This window comes from Zingiber officinale, chromosome 3B (assembly GCF_018446385.1).
Source record: "Zingiber officinale cultivar Zhangliang chromosome 3B, Zo_v1.1, whole genome shotgun sequence".
Lineage (NCBI taxonomy): Eukaryota > Viridiplantae > Streptophyta > Magnoliopsida > Zingiberales > Zingiberaceae > Zingiber > Zingiber officinale.
The window spans coordinates 80,559,541-80,583,128 of record NC_055991.1 but is presented as its reverse complement, the minus strand read 5'-3'; the positions used below and the strand labels follow the sequence as shown (position 1 = coordinate 80,583,128).

At 44.8% G+C, this 23,588-nt stretch overlaps 1 protein-coding gene across 1 annotated transcript; it reads right to left on the bottom strand.

Moving 5' to 3' along the window:
* Positions 1-10,218: 10,218 nt before the first annotated feature.
* On the bottom strand, positions 10,219-11,275 carry LOC122054966 (putative disease resistance protein RGA1). Its single transcript, XM_042616375.1, has 2 exons — positions 11,263-11,275; positions 10,219-10,730 (listed from the first exon to the last, which is right to left on the bottom strand). The coding sequence occupies exons 1-2, from the start codon at positions 11,273-11,275 to the stop codon at positions 10,219-10,221; spliced, it is 525 nt and encodes a 174-aa protein (XP_042472309.1).
* Positions 11,276-23,588: the final 12,313 nt, after the last annotated feature.

The window sequence follows — 23,588 nt, the reverse complement described above, 5'->3', positions numbered from 1 at the left end:
ATCACTCACGTCGTTCGTAGGTGCACTCCAAGACGAACGGCGCACTCGGACTCAACCTCAGATTGCGCAGAACCAAGCCTCAGGAACGCAAGGAAAAGAGGAAGAAGAAGCATAACACACAGAGAGAGGGAAGAAGGAGAAGAGCAGAATCGTCGCTTCTGCTTCCTCACGCGCGGGTGCGCTGCTTCGCTTCCTCATGCGGACGACAGAACCGAACAGGTGCCGTCACGCTGCTTCGATTCCTCACGCGAACAGAACTGAACCACCAGGTGCGAGGGACAGAACCAAACCGGACCAACAAAAATAAACCAGGTCGCCAAAAACAAACCAGGCCGCCCGCAAACGTGAGGCCCACGAGCTGGGGATTTGCACCCCCCCCCCCTGCGCGCGATGATCGCGTGCGTCGCGCCCGGTTTATGGTTTCCGCCTCGAACCCCCCGAAACCACCTGATTTGGGCTTGGCCCGCGCATGCGTGTAGGTCCCCTTAACTTTGCTAAGTTAGCATGGAAGGGTTCCATATATAAGGACTTCCAAGCTTCTTAGCTTAGCAATGTGGGACTAAACAAAAGGAATTGAATTAAAACTCAACAATCCCCCACTAATTCAAATTATTTTGGTCGAAAACAAAGATATGTTCTGAGGCTTGGTTGCAATGAGCTTTTAGTGAAAATACCTTCCGATTTGAATTTTCACCTAAGTACACCAATCTTATTCACATAGGTTTGAAGAGAACTCAGTCTTGATCTTCAACCTTTTATATGTGAAAATCAATTGGTAACAACTCATTACGGGCGACGGTTGAATCCTTCTGGGTTGGTGCATTACGGTCATGTCACCGAATCTTGTTTCATAAGTGCTAAGGAGAGTTGTCTAGACCCCCCCCCCCCATACTGCGGCCCCACAGTTACACTTACATAGGTGAGTTCTCCAAGGATGTACTGCGATCATCCTATCATTAAGACCTTGAACTCATTAAGAGCTTCTAAGCTCATCCTTACTAACAGTCAATCATCTATCCAGGGAAGATACTATGAGATTACATCTCAATCAATTTGATGCTTACGATTCACCCTTATAGCTTGTTTATACCACATTGAATCTACTTCTTGGGATCTCCAATCAGATAGGTTGGGTTGCCGCTATAGATGAAACCAGGACAAGCCTCAGTCCCATTCCCTTACTGGATCTCTTGATTTTCTCATAATCAAGTCCTTTAGCAAGTGGATCAGTAATATTGTCCTTTGAACTTACAAAGTCCAATGACACCACTCCAAGAGACACTAACTCACGAATAGACTTTAATATTATTCGTACATGTCTCTTCTGTTTCTGGTTATACTTGGAGCTTCTAATCTGAGCTATTGTTGTTTGATTATCACAGTGTACTGAAATAGAAGGTATTGGCTTTATCATCAAGGGAATTTCAGAAAGAAGACCCTTAAGTTAATCAGCTTCAGTTACTGTGGTATCCAAAGCACACAATTCTGCCTCAGATGTAGAACGTGTTATAATCGTCTGTTTAACAGACCTCCAAGCAACTGCACCGCCTCCAAGTGTAAAGACATAACCAGTAATGTCTTTACACTCAGCAGTGCCAGCTATCCAACTAGCATCACTATATCCCTCCAGGACTGCAGGGAATCTCCCATTCCACAAGCCCAAGGATATAGTACCGTTTAGGTATCTGAGTACTCTGTCTAATGCATCTCAATGCGTTCTGTCCGGACAGCTGGTAAACCTGCTCAATTTTGATATAGCAAAAGAAATATCAGGTCTAGAACAATTTGCTAAATACATTAGACTACCTATTATTTGTGAGTATCTTAATTGAGACACTGCTACACCACTCTTATTCTTGTGGAGAGTTTTTGAAGGATCATAAGGTGTGACGACAGATTTAACTTGGCTATAGTCATATTTCTCTAATACTCTCTCAACATAGAGTGACTGAGAAATTATTATTCCATCAGTTGATCGAGTCAACTTCAGCCCTAAAATCATATCAGCACAACTCATATCCTTCATATCAAACTTACCACTTAAGAGAGTCTTAGTCTTATTAATAAAAGAAAGGTTAGAACCAAAAAGTAAAATATCATCTACATATAAACATAAGATAATACACTTATCACCTTTCATTTTAGCATACATACATTTATCAGAGTCATTCATTTCAAAGTCAAACGATAGCATAGCTCTATCAAATTTTTCGTGTCACTGCTTTGGGGCTTGCTTTAAACCATAAAGGGATTTGACTAACCTACAGACTTTATTCTCATTTCCAGAAACTACATGTCCCTCAAGATAGTCCATATATATCTCTTCTTCAAGATCTCCATTAAGGAATGTCGTTTTGACATCCATTTGATGGACCTCAAGATGATATATGGATGTCAATGCTATTAACACTCGGATTGTAGTAATTCTGGTAACAGGAGAATAAGTGTCAAAATAGTCAATCCCTTCTTTCTGTTTGAATCCCTTAGCAACTAGGCGGGCTTTGAATTTATCTACTGACCCATCAGGTTTTAATTTTCTTTTAAACACCCATTTACATCCTATAGTGTGACACCCAGGAGGTAAATCTACCAACTCCCAAGTGGCATTAGAGATAATAGAGTCCATTTCACTTTTAATGGCCTCTTTCTAGTGTTTAGCTTCAGGAGAAGCCATAGCATCTCTATATGTCACAGGGTCACCTTCTATATTATAGGTGATAAAATCCTGGCCTAAATCCGTAGACACACGTTGCCTCTTGCTCCTTCTTAGTTCTGTATGCTCACTAGATTCATCTAGTCTAGAGTGACTTGAGGAAGGTGTACCTTCTACGAATAATGGGGCCTCTACGGAAGCAGGCATATCTCTAGTAGGAATACTAGATATAGACTGAGGTGTTCTCATCTTCATAGGAAATATGTCCTCAAAAAATGTAGCATCACGAAGTTCTACAATAGTATTTGCATCTATTCCAGAAATTTCAGATTTAATAATCAGAAACCTATATGCAATACTATTTTGAACATAACCTAAGAAGATACCATCTACGGTCTTTGGACCAAGTTTTTTCCTTCTGTGTTCAAGTACTAGTACCTTTGCAAGGCACCCCCACACTTTAAGGTATTTCAAACTTGTCCTCCGGCCTTTCCAAAGCTCATATGGGCTTTTATCCCTAGACCTCATGGGGACTCTATTTAACACATGACATGCAGTGTATAGAGCTTCCCCCCACATGAAGTTGGGTAACCCAGAACTGCCTAGCATGGAATTAATCATATCTTCAAGGGTTCAATTTTTTCGTTCTGCTATACCGTTGGATTGAGGACTATATGGAGAAGTTACCTCATGAATTATACCTGTATCTTGACAAAATTTTTGAAACAGGTTCGAGGTAAACTCTCCACCCCTATCAGACCTTAACCTCTTAACAGATTTATTTGTTTGATTCTCAGCTTCAGATTTAAAAATCATAAATTTATCTAAAGCTTCATCCTTGGTTTTCAACAAATAAACATAACAATAACGAGAGTGATCATCAATGAAGGTGATGAAATACCTTTTATGATCTCTTGTTATTATACCGTTAAACTCACAACAGTCAGTATGGATCAATTCTAAAATATCAGAATTTCTCTCAACTGATTTGAAGGGTTTTCGAGTTTGTTTATATTGCACACAAACTTCACATTTTTTCTTATCATTTATAGCATGCTTAGGAATCATGTCTAGGTTCATCATCCTTTTCACGGTATTAAAATTGACATGTCCTAATCTGTCATGTCATATATCATAAGACTCAATGTTATATGAACAACCAATATCAGTAGATTTATTTAAGGTAGCATTTTCTACATTGAGTTTAAATAAACCTTCATTAAGGTAACCTTTTCCAATAAAGGTTCCTAAATGTAATATTACAACTTTATTACATTTAAAGTTTAACTCATAACCAGCACAGACTAACTTTGACCTGCTAATCAGATTCCGACGGACCGTTGGAACATGATGCACCTCATGCAGTGATAGGACTTTTCCAGAGGTGAACCTCAGGTCAACTTGTCCTATCCCAAACACCCTTGCTGCAGAATGGTTCCCCATGGCCACGGAAGTGCCTTCAATTACTTGATAAGTAAGGAAGGCAGAGCGATCAGCACAACAGTGCACATTAGCACCTGTATCAACTAACCATTCATTGGGTGGATAGATCAAATTTAGTTCGGGTTTGAAGGTAACAAACCTATCGCTGGTGCCATCACTAGCAGTCACAACATTTGCTTGTGCCTTGGTGTTGGACATATTGCTCTGGTTCTTCTTCTTGGGGCAGAATTTGACATAATGTCCAACTTGTCCACATGCACAGCACGGCTTGGTTCCATTTTTCTTTTGAATCTTTGGTTTGGGTTTCATCTTGTTCTTCATTTTTTGATTTTTGAATTTTTTTCTTGTCGGATGAGACTACTACGTTTGCCTTTGGAATAAAATTCATGGGCATTCTTTTATCATCATCTTTATGTTGCTTTCGATGTTCTTCTTCGATATTTAAGGCAATCATCAAATCTTCTAGAGAGATTTTACCTCTTCTATGTTTAAGAGTCATGCCAAAATCTTCCCAACTCGAAGGCAATTTTTCGATGATAGACAAGGCCTAAAATTTTTCGGGTAATGGCATATCTCCTTCAGCAAGACCATGAATTTGAACTTGGAATTCATGCGTCTGCTCAACCACAGATTTGCCTTCAACCATTTTAAAGTTTAGGAATTTTGTCACAGTGTACTTTTCTAAACCAGAATCTTCGGAATTGTATTTTTTATCCAAAGATTCCATAGTTCTTTAGCCGAAGCCGTTGAACAGTACACATAAAATAGTGCATCTGAGAGGGCAGACAGGATCCTCCCATGGTAGAGATAATCCCTTTGCTTAAACCTCTGTAAGGCAGCACTATAGGCAGGTTCCTCTTCATTAGGTGAAGGAGGATCTGTTTCTATAACGGAGAATAGCCCTAGCGTAGTAAGCCAAAATTTCATCCGTTGTTGCCAACGTCTGAAGTTTTGCCCGAAGAATTTCTCGGGTCTGGCACTAGCCTCTTCAGACCCCGTTATCCTATCATTCATCATGTTTACTGATGCTTATAATAAATTCTCTAAAAATGTTGTTTGAACTACAGCAGTAACTCAGTAATATAATTGCACCAAAACAGTAGCAAGTATGCAATAATCAGATAAATGAAAGAGTAAGGTTGAGTAATTGGTATCTCCGGTTGAAGCGCCGGCGTGCCGACTTTCTTTAGAGAATTTATTGCCACCCACGGTGCAGAGGCTCTCTGGCAAAATTCTCCCAAGATCCGACAACCACTCGCGTAGTTCGTAGGTGCACTCCAAGACGAACGGCGCACTCGGACTCAACCTCAGATCGCGCAAAACCAAGCCTCAGAACAAAGGAAAAAGAAGAAGAAGAAGCACTAGAGAGGGAAGAAGAGAGCAGAATGCTTCGGAGTGTTGAACAAGGAATAGAGGAAGTGTATTTATACACTTGAAGTAGTGCAAGAAGCAAAGCGTGCGTCGCTTCTGCTTCCTCACGCGCGGGTGCGCTTGTAACACCCCAGAGGAGTCCCTGTCCAAAGAAATTTCGGCAGCATCTCCCCTGCACGGCGGGCAATCTGAAACTTCTACATAACACATATACCTCAGCCACAGGCGGCTAGAATGATAACAATAAATAAAAACAATCACCACGCAGTTTATATAATAGTAATCACAAACAATAGTACTCTGACTCGAAATCCACCCTACTCAACTACACTCGTAAAGCTCAAATCCGACGAACTCACCTCTTCTGCCTTCCAGGCAGGCATGTAGTAGAATAAATCCAAATCCAAATCCATCGACATAATAAAATCCATACATGTCCATAAGTAAAATAATCCAAAACATAACAAGATCAAAACAGTCTAAAACAGAAAAGAAAAACCAAAAGAAAATCAATCATATCCTCGAGGTTTTCAGGGACCAGCAACTGGAACTCTCTCCTGACAGCATCAACCTGAAAATATCAACAATGGAGGCAGGGTGAGTCCAACACTCAGCAGGTACAATTGATATACAAAGTAGGGAAATAACACCTAGCACTAATCATGCGTACAGTCTCCTGATAAGAAAGATAAAAATGCATATGAAGTAAACAGGAGAGACTGTACTAACCAGGACCTGAGTATAAGGTCAAACAGTCCGAGGGATAGGGAAATCCTGTATGCATGTCAAACATAGGTATCCAAACAATATGTAGCATATAAATGCAGTAAACACAAACACGAGCAATAAATGCATCATGCATATGATGCCAATGATGCGTCCTGGTCACCCCTAACACCAGTCGATCATCTCACAGAATAGCGAGGCCGAGTGGGTAGGGCTGTGACAACCGTGCACTCTGTCGTCACTACTCCTGATGAGTGACCGAGTGAACGGGATGCTGTCGGAGTACACCTATCCTCCTACCCAAAATCATAAATGGGGGAGCGCAATGCTCTCAACTCCTGGTACACGATGACGGGGAGGAATCCCTGCCGGATAACACGTTGTGTCACACAACCCATGAGCGGACCAACGGTGCCTAACAGAGTCCCTGCTGCAACACACTCTGCCTGAATCGACCACTAACCCATGAGTGGTGGTGTGTGCAGATCCATGTAACTGGCGATGTGCTCAACAATAATGGAGCGGACTATCGCACAGCATGTAATCATGCAAATGGTGCATGGCAATAACCATAAAAACATCCTGACCTAATCCATATATATAGAAAAGTGCACCCTAGGTCAACGAATCATATCGAATCAAAGGTACAAAAAACCTAGGTCCTGAACATGGTGAAGCATGACATATCACTACCCCCTATAAGCATGTATAAACAAATAAAGTATACATGGGATGCAAATCAAGCAATCAATCAATCATGTATCAGATATTGGGTAGTAACTAACCGAAACAGATAAAGGACATAATTAATGCAACTTGTTAAATTCACTACTATGTATATCAAATGACATAAGTCAAAAGTACCCGCCTCCAATAGGAAAAGTCCAAATCTGACTCCGAGATACCCGTCTCGCGTCAAAGTCCTGTATCCAACATAATGTCTAGTTTAGCTAATTCTATCATACAACAATTAGCCAAACTAAATTCTAATCCAATTAAATAATAAGTTCATCCTTAATTCCAATATCAACCCATAAACCTATTTCATATCCATCATCATAATAATCCAATTCCAACCTAATTCAATGTATTTACCAATCTAACAATCCTCTACTTCTTACCTCAATTCACACCACCACTGATGACTCACAGCCGAAGAGTGTGATGTCGGTCGTTGCAACCGGGCAAGGTGAAGTTGTTGATTTCCCAAATCTGCACTCTGGATCAAAATCAACACATTAACCCTTGAGCATATAAAACTAAAATCATGTTCCATCACCTGAAACAAACAACTAACCACTCACTACTCAAGCTGCACAGATTAACAGCCCCAATCCTGTAAATGAGTCAATCCTCACTTAATGTACACACTTTGCATCCAAACCTCAACAAACTTATAACAAAAAAAAAAATCAAAATGTCTTACCCAATTCCTTGTGCCGGCACTGTCGGCACTGGCAAAGGTGTGGCGATGCTGCTCGGGTCAAAAGTCGGCGGCGGCGTCGACACACAAGGGTGACAGTGAATCGGCAGTGGTAAATTCGTCGCCGGCGCTTCACGAGTGGCTGGCGACAACACTCAGATGGCGACGCAGGAAGACATGAAGGATCGGCACAGGAAAGGTAGCCGGCTGTCGGCACTAGGCTGAGGAGGAGCGGCGTTGGCGGGGCGCTAGGGCAGAAAAAGAGAAGAGAAGGGATTTGCCACAAACCTTAGGCCACGGCTGAGGAGAGGGAAGAAACCTTCTCTTGGTCCCGGCCTTATGCACGAGAGAAGAAAGGGGAACCGTCGCGGCCGACGGTCAGGGCAAAGAGAAGAAGGCTCGGCGCGCAAAGGAGGAGTCGGGCACGCGAGGTATCGGCGAGGCAGAGAAAAGAAAAAGAATTTAAAAAGGAAAAGGAAAATCGACTTTTCCTCACTTAAATGGGATAGCCTAAACAGGTTTTTTTTTCTTGGCCCTGTTTTATCCCCGTTAACTCGTCCGTACGAGCCCCGAAAAATTTCCAAAAATTTCGGAAAATTCCCTTATTAATATTTGCCTATTTCCGGTATTTTACATTCTCCCCCACTAATAAAAATTTGATCTCCAAATTTCCTTATCTACCATCAACAACAGATATAAAATATAAATGCTGAACGGTAAACAAATCACATACCTCAAGTGAAAAGATGGGGGTATTGAGCTCAGATAGTATCCTCGAGCTCCCAAGTAGCCTCCTCGTCCGAATGATGCTGCCATCCGACTTTAACCAGCCGGATAGTCTTGTTCCGCAACTGACGCTCCTTCCGGTCGAGAATCCGTACCGGAACCTCCTCATATGTAGTGTCAGGCTGAACTGGAACTGGAATATCTGCCAGCACATGCGTCGGGTCGGGTACGTATCTCCTCAGCATAGATACGTGGGTAAGCTACCGCTCCGATCCTCTCCAAGATCTCGAAAGGGCCAATATACCGCGGAGCTAGCTTACCTCTGAGGCCAAATCTCTTCACCTCTTTCGTGGGTGAAACTCGCAGAAATACATGGTCGCCAACAGAGAACTCTAGTGGTCTGCGTCTTCGATCAGCATAACTTTTCTGACGGTCCTGCGCCTCTGACATCCTCCGTCTGATAGTACGGACTAACTCTGCATCCTGCTGAACTCTATGAGGTCCCAACAACTGGGCCTCTCCAACCTCATCCCAGAGGACGGGTGTCCGACAAGGTCTACCATATAACGCCTCAAACGGTGCCATCTGAATAGCCGAATGGAAGCTGTTGTTGTAAGCAAACTCTACTAACGGCAGATGGTCCTCCCAACGGCCTCCTAAATCCATAACACATGACCTCAACAGGTCCTCTAAAGTCTGAATAGTCCGCTCTGACTGTCGATCTGTCTGTGGATGGAAGGCTGTACTGAAACGGAGCTGTGTGCCCAAGGCCTGCTGCAAACTCTGCCAGAAACGAGACGTGAACCGTGGATCTCTATCCGAAATGATACACAGCGGAACACCATGTAGTCTGATGATCTCCCTACAATACAGATCTGCCAATCGATCCAGGGGATCAGTCCTCCGAATCGCTAAAAAGTGCGCGGATTTGGTTTATCGATCAACGATTACCCAAATCGCGTCATGACCTCATCGTGTCCTCGGCAACCCTACCACAAAGTCCATGGTAATGTGATCCCACTTCCACTCAGGAATAGGAATCCGCTGAAGTAATCCTGCAGGTCTCTGGTGTTCAGCCTTCACCTGCTGACAAACAAGACATCTAGCTACGAAATCTGTGATGTCTTTCTTCATGTCGTTCCACCAATAGGAACACCTCAAGTCTCGATACATACGGGTCTCGCCTGGATGGATCGTAAATCGAGAACGGTGTGCCTCCTGGAGTAGCTCCTGTAAGACCGGATGAGACTGAGGTACGCATAATCTGCCTCGGAAGTATATAATACCCTCCTCTTCTCGTGTAAAATTGGTCTGCTGCCCAGAAGCTATCTGACTGCTAATGAACTGCAAATGTTGATCACCAGCCTGGGCCTCTCGGATCCTAGTCCTGATCGATGATTGAGCAACCATGGTAACAAGAATACCCTGCTCTGTCGGTCCCTGCTCCTTAAGATCTAACTCAGAGAAACCCTGAATCAAGTCTGTAACTGAAACTCGGTGACAAGCCAAAGTCCCTCTGGACTTCCTGCTGAGTGCATCTGCAACCACATTAGCTTTCCCTGGGTGGTAGCTAATGGTACAATCGTAATCCTTCAGGAACTCCATCCATCTCCTCTGTCGGAGATTAAGCTCCTTCTGAGTGAAAATGTATTTGAGACTCTTATGGTCAGTAAGAATCTCAAATGTAATGCTGTACAGGTGATGGCGCCAAATCTTCAATGCATATATGATGGCGGCTAACTCCAGGTCATGAACTGGGTAGTTCTTCTCATGCTCCTTCAGCTGACGAGAAGCATAAGAGACTATTCTGTCGTGCATCGAGCAAACCACTGTAGAGAGGCGGCAGATATAGATAGTCTCAGGTGTAGCGCTGGCACTAATCCCATTTCTTCTTGGGAAAGTTGGTCCATATTTCACTATCTGAAACGCCTTTCCAGTGATGCTCATCCAACGGCATGCTGATCAACCCTCCAAGAGTCTTTGCTGCAACCGGCAATCCCTTTAACTTGTAAGTCATCTTCTTCGCCATGGCTTCTAAATGAGGATGATGAATGCCACTATTTGAAGAACCGAATGCACATTTCTTGAAAAATTCCCAGAAGCTCTTCTCATCCATACGATCCAGATGAATCGGATCCACATCACCAACCATGCCAGCAATACTCCTAGAGCGAGTTGTTACTAATATCTTGCTACCAGGTTTTCCAAACCTCAATGGTGCACAAAGGCTCTCCCATTTGTGCCTTTCCTCGTTCCACACATCGTCCAATACCAGAAGAAATCTCTCTTGAGTGATCTTCTCCTTGAGAACCACTTGAAGAGCAGCGAAGTTCGGGACATTACACTTCTCCTTGGTTGTATACTCTATAACCTCTATGGTGAATCTTTCTGTGTTGAAATTTTCAGAAACACAGATCCAAACTCTGAGCTTAACCTTGACTCATTCAACTCTTCTGTCATTGAAGACTTTCTGATGTCAGAGTGGTCTTCCCAATCTCTCCCATACCATAAATAGGCAAAACAGAAACTCCTCTGGCAAATACGGATGAACTCTGGTTTGAACAACAAATGCTTGAGTTCTTGCAGCTCTGTCAGTAATGAGACAGCAGCTTCTGCGCCTGAATCGCCTAAATAATCGAGATGTCATCATCTCTGATGCCAGTGAAACTCCACGAGGGTTGGTTCGGAGGCCGAAAGGTGACCACCCTCGTCTGGCAATCAACGGTAGCATGATATACTGACAGCCAATCCATGCCAAGAATGATATCAAACTCGATCATCTCCAATACTAGAAGATCTACCGTAAGTGTCATGTTGCCAAAGTCTAACGGGCAACCTCTGACCTCTTGGGTGACGTCTAAAGTATCACCGGACGGTAGGGAGACGGTCAACCGCTGTAGTCTAACAATAGGTAATCTACCAATCTCCCGCATAAAGGTACGGGATATAAAAGAGTGCGAACTACCAGTATCAATCAAAATATCAGCGGAAAATGCATAAATAGAAATCGTACCACGGATCCCGCTGAGCATCCTCTCTAGTAATCGCATGAACACGACTCGGTGGAGGAGGAGGGATGCGGCCCTTTGGACCATGTGCCGAGAAGACCGAGAGGATGGTGCGATCGTAGGGCGAATCGAGTGCAGTACGACCCCGAGTCGGATACTAAGGTCCGGAACAAAACTACAGGGTGCTGAAGCACTAGAGTACTCTTGTCTAAGCATGCCAAATGCCGCCGAGGAGCCGCCTCGCTGTGAAGATTGGGCTTCGCCTCCTCGATGCCTCGATGACTAGACTCCCCTCGACCGACCCTCCGGAGCCGTGTGTTGAGCCTTCACCGACAATCTCTCAGGTTTGCAATAAAAGCAAACCGACTGTCCCAGAGGGCAAGCATCTCGATCCACATCTGAAACAATGAGTATCACTGGGAGGTGGTTGCTCTCGAGAAACCGGAACGTCTCAAGAAGACCGCCGACTCGAGGCCTACGAGACACCCGGAAGAACTCGACCGACCGTCGCGACTACTCGATCTGCCGCCGAGTCGCTGGATCGCTCGATGTCGACCGATGCTTCCTTTTTCTGTCCGGATATGCCGTCAACAGCTAATTCTATCATCAAAGCTCGATCCAGTGCATCGAGTAAGATGCGATCCCTAAACCGGCAAGCCGTACATGCAGATAACCATCCAGCCTCGAATAAACTGCATCATGCGAGTTCTATCCTCCACAACTAACTCTGGACAAAACTTAGCCAACCGGTGGAATTGATTATACTCGGTCATCGAGCGGTTGTTACGCCTCGATTCATAAAATCACGAGCCATCCGATAAGAAATGGAAAGAAGCGGCTCAAAAGCCTCTCAACTGGTCCACGGACGCTATGCTCACCAATAATAGAACGCTGAGTAATCCACCAGGCATTAGCTTCATCTCGTAAATGGTAGGCAACCAGCTCTGCTTTCTCCCACTCGGAGCAAGCCATATAGAAGAAAGTCTGCTCCATAGTCTCTATCCATGACAGAGCCATACTCGGATCGAGATCTCCGCGGTAAAGAGTGAAACGAGTCTTCATCGACTCAGCCAATGCTGGAATCCTAGCTCGTGCAGCGACAATATCAGTGAGCTGTGTCGGGACGGATACTAAAGGTGGTACCACGGAATAAACCGGAGGAGGAACTCCCGGTGCTGCTGTATATACTGAAGCATAAGCCGTCGGTGGTACTGTCGGGTGAACATAAGTGGCCACAGCTGGAGGTACGGTAGGTAATGGTACCGGATATGGTGCAGCTGCTGCTACTGTAGGCACTGAGATCGTAGGCTGCGCTGGAGCAGATGTCGGGTACACCAATGGTACCCCTGATGGTACTGTAAACAGTGTAGGAGTGGATACCGTCGGTGTGGCCATAGTAGGTATCTCTATAGGAGCTATCGGGATTTGAGAGCCCGATGCTCCCGCTGCATCCTGAGTCTGTGCCTGACTGACAGGCTCACTAACAGTGGGCATCTCTGGCATATCCAGAGATCCCGTGGTCATCGCACGTGGTCGTCCAGCACCACGTCTCGCAGCAATACGAGTAGATCGTCTCATATCTGTTAAATTAAATTACAGATATTACTACAGGTATAACAATCATAAAATAAACATCATACCTATTTGTTGTCTGGAGATGTTCCGTTGCTGTCCAGTCCCCAACTTTTAACCCCAAAATTCCGAACGAGAATATCGCCGGAAATCCAAATAAATCTGAAACGGAAGTCTGAATCATAACCATAACGGAAATCCGTACAAACCGAAATATACATCCAAAACTCAAGAACACCAAAAGCAGGTATCCATAACCTGCTCTGATACCAATAAATTGGTATCAGATAAATCTCAAAAATCCAAAATACAAAAATCCAACAAGTATCGCCAAACTTGGCGCTCTGATACCAAGTAAATAAATTGGTATCAGGTTATCCCAAACATCAAAAATACGAAAACAAAAGATCGCATACCTGTGCTATGATACCACTAAATTGTCACGCCCCAGAGGAGTCCCTATCCGAAGAAATTTCGGCAGCATCTCCCCTGCACGGCGGACAATCTGAAACTTCTACATAACATATATACCTCAGCCACAAGCGGCTGGAATGATAACAATAAATAAAAACAATCACCACGCAGTTTATATAATAGTAATCACAAATAATAGTACTCTGACTCGAAATCCACCCTACTCAACTACACTCGTAAAGCTCAAATCCGACGAACTCACCTCTTCTGCCTTCCAGGCAGGCATGTAGTAGAATAAATCGAAATCCAAATCCATCGACATAATAAAATCCATACATGTCCATAAGTAAAATAATCCAAAACATAACAAGATCAAAACAGTCTAGAACAGAAAAGAAAAACCAAAAGAAAACCAATCATATCCTAGAGGTCTTCAGGGACCAGCAACTGGAACTCTCTCCTGACAGCATCAACCTGAAAATATCAACAATGGAGGCGGGGTGAGTCCAACACTCAGCAGGTACAATTGATATACAAAGTAGGGAAATAACACCTAGCACTAATCATGCGTACAGTCTCCTAATACGAAAGATAAAAATACATCTGAAGTAAGCAGAGAGATCGCACTAACCAGACACGAGTATAAGGTCAAGCATCGAGGATAGGGAAACCTGTGCATGTTAAACATAGGTATCCAAACAATATGCAGCATATAAATGCAGCAACAAACACAAGCAATAAATGCATCATGCATATGATGCCAATGATGCGTCCTGATCACCCCCGAGTCGATCATCTCACAGAATAGCGAGGCCGAGTGGGTAGGGCTGTGACACTCTGTCACTACTCGATGAGTGACCGAGTGGACGGGATCTTGTCGAGTACACCTATCCTCCTACCCCAAATCATAAATAGGGGAGCGCAATGCTCTCAACTCAAAGGAGGAATCCCTGCCGATAACACGTTGTGTCACACTACCCATAAGCGGACCAACGGTCCCTAACAGAGCCAACTGCACACACTCTGCCTGAATCGACCACTAACCCTTGAGTGGTGGTGTGTGCAGATCCATGTAACTGGCGATGTGCTCAACAATAATGGAGCGGACTATCGCACAGCATGCAATCATGCAAATGGTGCATGGCAATAACCATAAAAACATCCTGACCTAATCCATATATATAGAAAAGTGCACCCTAGGTCAACGAATAATATCGAATCAAAGGTACACAGAAGGTATAAAAACCTAGGTCCTGAACATGGTGAAGCATGACATATCACTACCCCCTATAAGCATGTATAAACAAATAAAGTATACATGGGATGCAAATCAAGCAATCAATCAATCATGTATCAGATATTGGGTAGTGACTAACCGAAACAAATAAAGGACATAATTAATGCAACCTGTTAAATTCACTACTATGTATATCAAATGACATAAGTCAAAAGTACCCGCCTCCAATAGGAAAAGTCCAAATCTGACTCTGAGATACCCGTCTCGCGTCAAAGTCCTGTATCCAACATAATGTCTAGTTTAGCTAATTCTATCATACAACAATTAGCCAAACTAAATTCTAATCCAATTAAATAATAAGTTCATCCTTAATTCCAATATCAACCCATATGCCTATTTCATATCCATCATCATAATAAACCAATTCCAACCTAATTCAATGTATTTACCAATCTAACAATCCTCTACTTCTTACCTCAATTCACACCACCACTGATGACTCACAATCGAAGAGTGTGATGCCGGTTGTTGCAACCGGGCAAGGTGAAGTTGTTGATTTCCCAAATCTGCACTCTGGATCAAAATCAACACATTAACCCTTGAGCATAAAACTCAAATCGTGTTCCATCACCTGAAACAAACAACTAACCACTCACTACTCAAGCTGCACAGATTAACAGCCTCAATCCTGTAAATGAGTCAATCCTCACTTAATGTACACACTTTGCATCCAAACCTCAACAAACTTATAACAAAAAAAAAATTCAAAATGTCTTACCCAATTCCTTGTGCCGGCTCTGTTGGTGATCGGCACCGGCGACCAGGTGGATCCAAACTAGGCACAGAATTGGACGGCTCGGCACTGGCAAAGGTGTGGCGATGCTGCTCGGGTCAAAAGTCGGCGGCAGCGTCGACACACAAGGGTGACAGTGAATCGGCAGTGGTAAATTCGTCGCCGGCGCTTCTCGAGTGGCTGGCGACAGCACTCAGATGGCGACGCAGGAAGACATGAAGGATCGGCACAGGAAAGGCAGCCGGCTGTCGGCGCTAGGCTGAGGAGGAGCAACGTCGGCGGGGCGCTAGGGCAGAAAAAGAGAAGAGAAGGGATTTGCCACAAACCTTAGGCCACGGCTGAGGAGAGGGAAGAAACCTTCTCTTGGTCCCAGCCTTATGCACGAGAGAAGAAAGGGGAACCGTCGCGGCCGACGGTCAGGGCAAAGAGAAGAAGGCTCGACGCGCAAAGGAGGAGTCGGGCACGCGAGGTATCGGCGAGGCAGAGAAAAGAAAAAGAATTTAAAAAGGAAAAGGAAAATCGACTTTTCCTCACTTAAATGGGATAGCCTAAACAGGTTTTTTTTTCCCGACCCCGTTTTATCCCCGTTAACTCGTCCGTACGAGCCCAGAAAAATTCCCGAAAAATTTCCAAAAATTTCGGAAAATTCCCTTATTAATATTTGCCTTTTTCCGATATTTTACAGCATTGCTTCGCTTCCTCATGCGGACAGAACCGAACAGGTGCCGTCACGCTGCTTCGATTCCTCACGCGAACAGAACCGAACCACCAGGTGCGAGGGACAGAACCAAACCGGACCAACAAAAATAAACCAGGTCGCCAAACCAGACTGGCAAAAATAAACCAGGCCGCCCGCAAACGCGAGGCCCACGAGCTCGGGATTTGCACCCCCCCCCCCCCCTGGGCGCGATGATCGCGTGCGTCGCGCCCGGTTTATGGATTTCCGGCTCGAACCCCCCGAAACCACCTGATTTGGGCTTGGCCCGCGTATGCGTGTAGGTCCCCTTAACTTTGCTAAGTTAGCATGGAAGGGTTCCATATATAAGGACTTCCATGTTTCTTAGCTTAGCAATGTGGGACTAAACAAAAGGAATTGAATTAAAACTCAACAGAAAATACGCAGTGGAATTAGGTAAAGAAAAGAGCACACGCAAACACAAGTAGTTACTTGGTTCGGAGCCTGTGTTGACTCCTACTCCAAGGCCCACGCTCGTTGAGCGTTTACGTTGGGCAACAACTATAATCTTGTAAAGATAGTTACAAATTTCAAATACAATTAATAATGAAATATACTAACAACAAGATTAATAGTAGATTCTGAGCTCTGGAGTAGTCGACGTCAAGTTACAGCTTTGTCGAAACTTCTCGCTGGCAGCTGGTTGCGTAAGGATTACTTTTCTTGTGTTGTTTCAAGGTGCTGCTCGAGTCCCTCTTTTAAACAGTGCTGGAGGCGCCTCCAAGGCTGTCCGAGGCGCCTCCAGGTCGTCGAGTCGCACGCGTGGATCAGCTCTGATCTGGTCGCACCTTATCCCACTGAAGGCGCCTCAAGGCTAGTCCAAGGCGCCTCCAACGCCTGGTCCAAGGCGCCTTCAGCCTGGTCCGAGGCGCCTCAGCTCTGCTGCGCTGGCTTTTTCTGGCTCGCACCCGAGGCGCCTCCAAGCCCCATGGAGGCGCCTCGGACACTGTTTATTCGAGGTCAAATGTGCTTCTTTGTTCCTGCAACATGTGTTAGTCCCAAACACAAACCCTGCAAAACAAAGTTAGCACAGAAATATAATAAATGATATAATCGACAGTCATTAGACTGTCCGGATCTGACTTCGGATTTCCAACCGGAAACCCTAGGTCGACCCGACGTCTACTGTTCCCTCTACGGGGAATGCGTCCTCACCTACTTCACTCAGGAGATTTACCTGTTGCCAGTGTGATCCTCTAGATCGACTGGACTTTTGCTCAGCGTTCAAAGCTTCTGGACTTTCTGCTAGACTTTCGCTTCCCGGCCCGTCCAGTGTTCCACCTGGTTCGCCACACCAGGACTTTCCACCTAGGGTTACCCCCTAGGACTTTTGCCTGAAACTCTCGACCCGCCAAGACTTTCCGCATAGGGTTACCACCCCCTATGACCTAGGGTTACCACCCCCTAGGGTTTTCCACCTGCCTAACCGCAGCTAGGACTTTTGCCTAAGTATCACTTAGGACTTTCCTGCAAGCTCCATGAACCTTATTAGATAACACCGCAGCTTAACTTTGAACCCTTTGCCATAATCAAAACTCAGGTTCGATCATATAGTGCTCACTACACCAACACATTTCTCATATATACTCAATCTATTTTTCTTTATCCTCCCATTAAGGTTTGAGACTATGTGCACAACAGCTTAATTGTCATGGTAAAAGTTCATTATGTTTGTCAAGGTATATCTTAGTTTAGTCAATAGATGCTTAAATTTAAATCCAAATGAACTGTAGGATCATTGTGTTAGAAGAAAAAAATGTCAAGGTCATAGCGCTCGTGGTTTTCATACGTTTTGTTTAAAAAGTCGAAACGATAAGAGACAGCAGAATTAAAAGAAGAAACAAGCAATCGCTAACACACCAAGATTTATTTGATTTGGAACCTATGGCGACTCCTACTCCAAGGCTCGCACGTGAGAGTGCTTTCGTTGGGCAATCACTAATAGCTCGAATAAGATTACAAATGTGAATTACAATAGCTATAAAATAAAGTTACTGACAATAAGAGAATTAGCATAAATCCATTCATCGATTGTCGGAACGGTCTTTCGGCGTCGTCGAGTCATTTTCGGAGCAGCGCACAAGAGCGAAAGATATTTGGAATAATGTGTTTAAGGTGCTGGTGGAATCCTCCTTTTATAGCCCACTCTGGGCCCCTGGAACCTCCCCCAGGCTCCCCCACAGGGCTGACGTGGGGTACTGTCATCGAAACTCGATCCGGTAAAACCTATCCATCTCTAGGCACCCAGACCACCCTCGGGCACCTGGACTGCGACATAGGCCGACCAACCGGAGTGCACCAGCTCACCGCCTGAGGGCACCTGGTCAATCAGATCCCGGGCACTTGGACCACTCCCGGACACTCAGGCCACTATTTTTGTTTAGCCTTTGTTTTCTTGCAAAAAAGAGTTAGTTCAGATAATAAATAATAAATAAAGTATGAATTGGATAGCCTCTGGAGTACTGTCAGATCTTGACTTTGAGTTTCGCTAAAACTCTAGGTCGAACTGATGCCTACTATTTCCTCTTCAGGGAGCGCATCCTCACCTACTCCTCTCAGGAGAGATTACCTTTTGTTAAACCAGTCCTCCAGATCATCTAGACTTTTGCTCAACTTTTGAGACTTCAGGACTTCATGCTGGACATCTGATCTCCGACCTGTCCAGTCTTTCTGTCACGTCCCGGGAAAGTCCCTGTCCGAAAAATTTCGGTAGCACCTCCCCTGTACAGGTGACAATCTTAAGTATTTCTACAGGCATAATATACATCAGCCACAGGCGGCTGGAATATACACATAACCACGCAGTTATATATATATCATCAGCCCACACGGCTGGAACAAAACCAACACAACGGAAAATGACAGAAACCTAATACAAACCAAAGCACAAAAACTGCTAGCCGGCTAGGCTTACACAACCAACAACCAATACAAAATACCACATAACAACATCAACACTCCAAAAACAAAACCGGAGTACAAAGCTAAACAAATTGATACATAAACAAATAAAACATAAGTGAAACCGATAAGTCTTCTGATGTGACGTGGGAACCAGCAGACAGGATACTCCAAGCGACACCATAAACAACCTGGTACCTAAAAAATATAGTGTCCACGGGGGTGAGTTCAACAACTCAGCAGATACCTAGTTGACATGAATAGTAAACTATAACAAATAGTTAATAACTATGAAGTAAAGTCTTCTGAACAAAAGAAGGTAATGCATAATAAAAAAGGCTGAAGAGTACTGTACTCAACAGGGCCACTCACCAGGGCCACCTATCAGATTAATCAGGTCGTCAGACCGGAAGTGCCATAAATCCTGTATGCATGTCAAACATATGCATCCATCCAAATGCAGCATATAAGTGCAAAAAACACAAGCAGTAAATGCATAAATGCGTATGATGCCAATGATGCGTCCTGGTCACCCCTGACGTCAGTCAGTCATCTCACACACAATGGTGAGACCGAGTGGATAGGGCTGTGACAACCGTGCACTCTACCATCACTACACCTGATGAGTGACTGAGTGGACGGGATGCTGTCGGAGTACTCCTGTCCTCTGACCCCAAATCATAAATGGGGGAGCTCAATGCTCTAATCTCCCGGTACACGATGACGGATGCCGGCTACCACTCTGAGTCACCGACCAACGGAGCCAACGAGTCCACCGTCGGCTACCACGCTACACTAAATGCCGAGCCAAACAGCGGAACTGTCCGGCTACCAGAGTCACCGACCAATGGAGCAAACAAGATAACCGCCACACACACGATATACCACTAATCCATGAGTGGTGGTGTGTGTAGTACATGTAACTGGCGATGTGCTCAACTATAGTGGAGCCGACAATCGCGCAGCATGCAATCATGATGCACGACACTAAGCATAGCAATAAACTAATCAGCATAACTATATCCATATATATAAAATGAGTACCGTAATATCGATGGTCAAATACGAAGATCTAAAGTACACAGGTCAGATAGGATATCAGAAACCTAGGTTCTGAACATAACAAGCATGGTATGTCACTACCTCTCTGAGCATATATATATATAATCATGTGGGTACTAGCATAAAATGCATATCAGGTGAGCAAACAAGCATGTAACAGGTATCCGGTAGTGACGTACCGAAACAAGGACGAACATGATTATTACTAAAGGCTATAACCTACTAGACATATCAAAAAGATAAGTTAAGGTACCCGCCTACGATAAGAGGATCGTATACGGTCCAATCCTATGTCAAGATGCTCGTCTCGCGTCAAAGTCCTGTGTCACAAATATATATACATTTTTATTTAGCTACAACTCAAATGAATAGCTAAATAAAAATCCTTAAGAACAATTTAGGGAAAAATCCTAATCGATATAAACATTAACCCTAGCTAAATTTAATCCTTTGATCAACTAGGATTAGTTTCCTCAATCCGGATCATTCAATTATACAATTTAATTTAAATCTAAACCTAACTTCACTTGAACCACCAACTATATAATGAATCAAACTTATCCAAACAAACTCACCCAAATGTATCATGAGCATACACTTTACCTTATCCTCAGTCGTTCTTGAGCAAAAAAAATTGCTGGATGGGGGGTTTTGCCGTACAGTTAGGGTTATTGGCTGCTAGAAACAAAACAAGCAACCCAAATCAGTAAATTCCCTTCCAAATCAGGTTCCCAAACTAAACTAAGATAGGTCATCAAAGCTTGTATCAAGAATTCATTACCCAATTGACCTCCTCCTCCGGTTGTAACCCATTGTTGCTGGCAACAGCGTCACCTGCAGTGGTCGGCCAGTGACCACAATCCACGGCGTTGATCAGAGCAAAAATGGGGAAAAACTAGGGCACGACTTTGTCCTCTCTGATGACCAACAACCGGCGCTGAGGCAGAGGAGTGGCACCCGACGGTGCTTGGGCACAGGCAGGAGTGGTCGGTGCCGAGTTGGCTAGGGCATGCATGATCTTTGCGCGTCAGCGTTCCTGATCTCAGCAGTGGAGAGGGCTCGGCTGCTGCCGCTAGGGCAGAGGGGGAAGAGAAGAGGTGGAAATCCATCGGCTCCCCCTTCACTGCGGCGGCTAGGGCTCTGGGTGGCCGGCACTAGGTCGGTCCTGGTGGCCGGTGGAGGTGGACCGGCCGGCGGCACAGCGGGTGGCAACGCCGTCGGATGGAGAAGGCGCGGTGAGATCGGGAAAGGGAAGGGCAGTGGCGTCGAGTGTGCGGCTCGGGAGGCAGAGAAGGGGGGGTTCGGCCGAAGGTTAAAGTCGCAAGAGAAGAGGAGAACCGCCGCCTGCGGTTAGGGCAAGGGAGAAAAGAAGGCGCGGGAAGAAGAGGGGCGCGGGCGAGGGCACGGGGAAGATGTCGTCGGGTGAGGCTGGGCACGCGGGTTCGGCGAGAGAGAAAAGAAAAAAAAAGAAATTAAAAAGAAAAGGAAAAATCAACTTTTCCTCACTTAAACGGGGTAACCCAAACAGGCTTTTCCGGGGCACAGTTTTCATCCCCGTAAACTCGTCCATACGAGCTCCGAAAAATTTCCAAAAAATTTCTAAAAATTCCAAAAAAATTTCCTTATTAATATTCACCTATTTTCAGTATTTTACATTCTCCCCTACTAATACAAATTTGGTCCCCAAATTTCATTATCTATCATCAGCAAGTACCAATAACAAATAGATAGTATAAATGCTGAAAGGAACCATAACTTACATACCTCAAGTGAAAAGGTGGGGGTATCGAGCTCGGATAGTATCCTCGAGCTCCCAAGTAGCCTCCTCGTCCGAATGATGTTGTCATCCAACTTTAACCAGCCGGATAGTCTCGTTCTGCAATTGACACTCTTTCCGGTCTAGAATCCGTACTGGAACCTTCTCATAAGCGATGTCAGGCTGAATAGGAACTAAGATACCTGACAGCACATGTGTCGGGTCGGGTATGTATCTCCTCAGCATCGATACGTGGAATACATCGTGAACACCTGCCAAAGCTGGTGGCAACGCCAAACGATAAGCTATCGCTCCAATTCTCTCCAAGATCTGGAAAGATCCAATGTATCGTGAAGCTAGCTTACCTCTGAGGTAAAATCTCTTCACCCCTTTCGTGGGTGAAACTCGCAGAAATACATGTCTCCAATAGAGAACACTAGGGGTCTGCGTCTTCGATCAACATAACACTTCTGGTGATCCTGCGCCTCTAACATTCTCCGTTTAATAGTATGGACCAACTCTGCCTCCTGCTGAGCTCTATGAGGTCCCAACAACTGGGCCTCCCCAACCTCATCCCAGAGGGTGGGTGTCCGACAAGACCTACCATACAACGCTTCAAACGATGACATCCGGATAGCTGAAAGAAAGCTGTTGTTGTAGGCGAACTCTACCAATGGCAGATGATCCTCCCAACTGCCTCTGAAATCCAATACGCACGATCTCAGCAAGTCCTCTAGAGACTGAATGGTCTGTTCTGACTGTCCATCTGTTTACGAATAGAAAGCTGTACTGAAACAGAGTTGAGTACCCAAGGCCTGCTGCAGACTCTGCCAGAAACGAGACGTGAACCGGGGGTCTCTATCCGAGATAATACTCAAAGGAACACCATGTAATCCGAGAATCTCTCGGTAATACAGATCTGTCAATCGATCTAGAGAATCAGTCTTCCGGATCGCTAAAAAGTGCGCAGATTTAGTTAGTCGTTCGACGATTACCCAAATCGCGTCATGGCCTCGTCGTGTCCTCGGCAAACCCACCACAAAGTCTATAGTAATATGTTCCCATTTCCACTCGGGAATAGGAATCCGCTGAAGTAAGCCGGCATGTCTCTGGTGTTCAGCCTTCGCCTGCTGACAAACAAGACATCTAGCTACAAAATCCGCGATGTTTTCCTTCATGTCGTTCCACCTATAGAAACACCTCAAATCTTGGTACATACGGGTACCGCCTGGGTGAACAGCAAATCATGAGCGATGAGCCTCCGGAGGTAACTCCTATAAGACCGGATGAGACTGAAGTACGTATAATCTGCCTCGGAAGTGTATAACACCCTCCTCGTCTCGTGTGAACTCGGTCTGCTGCTCGGAAGCTATCTGGCTGTAAATAAACTGCAAATACTGATCAGCAGCCTAGGGCTCTCGGATCCTCGTCCTGATTGACGACTGAGCAACCATGGTAACCAGAGTACCTTGCTCTGTTTGTCCTTATCCCTCAATGCCCAACTTGGAGAAACCTTGAATCAAGTCTGTGACCATAACTCGGTGGCAAGCTAAAGTCCCTCTGGACTTCCTGCTAAGTGCATCGGCAACCACATTAACTCTCCCTGGGTGATAGCTAATGGTACAATCAAAATCCTTCAGGAACTCCATCCATCTCCTCTGTTGGAGACTAGGTTCCTTCTAAGTAAAACAGATATTTGAGACTCTTATGGTCAGTGAGAATCTCAAATGTAACGCCATATAAATAATATCGCCAAATCTTTATGGA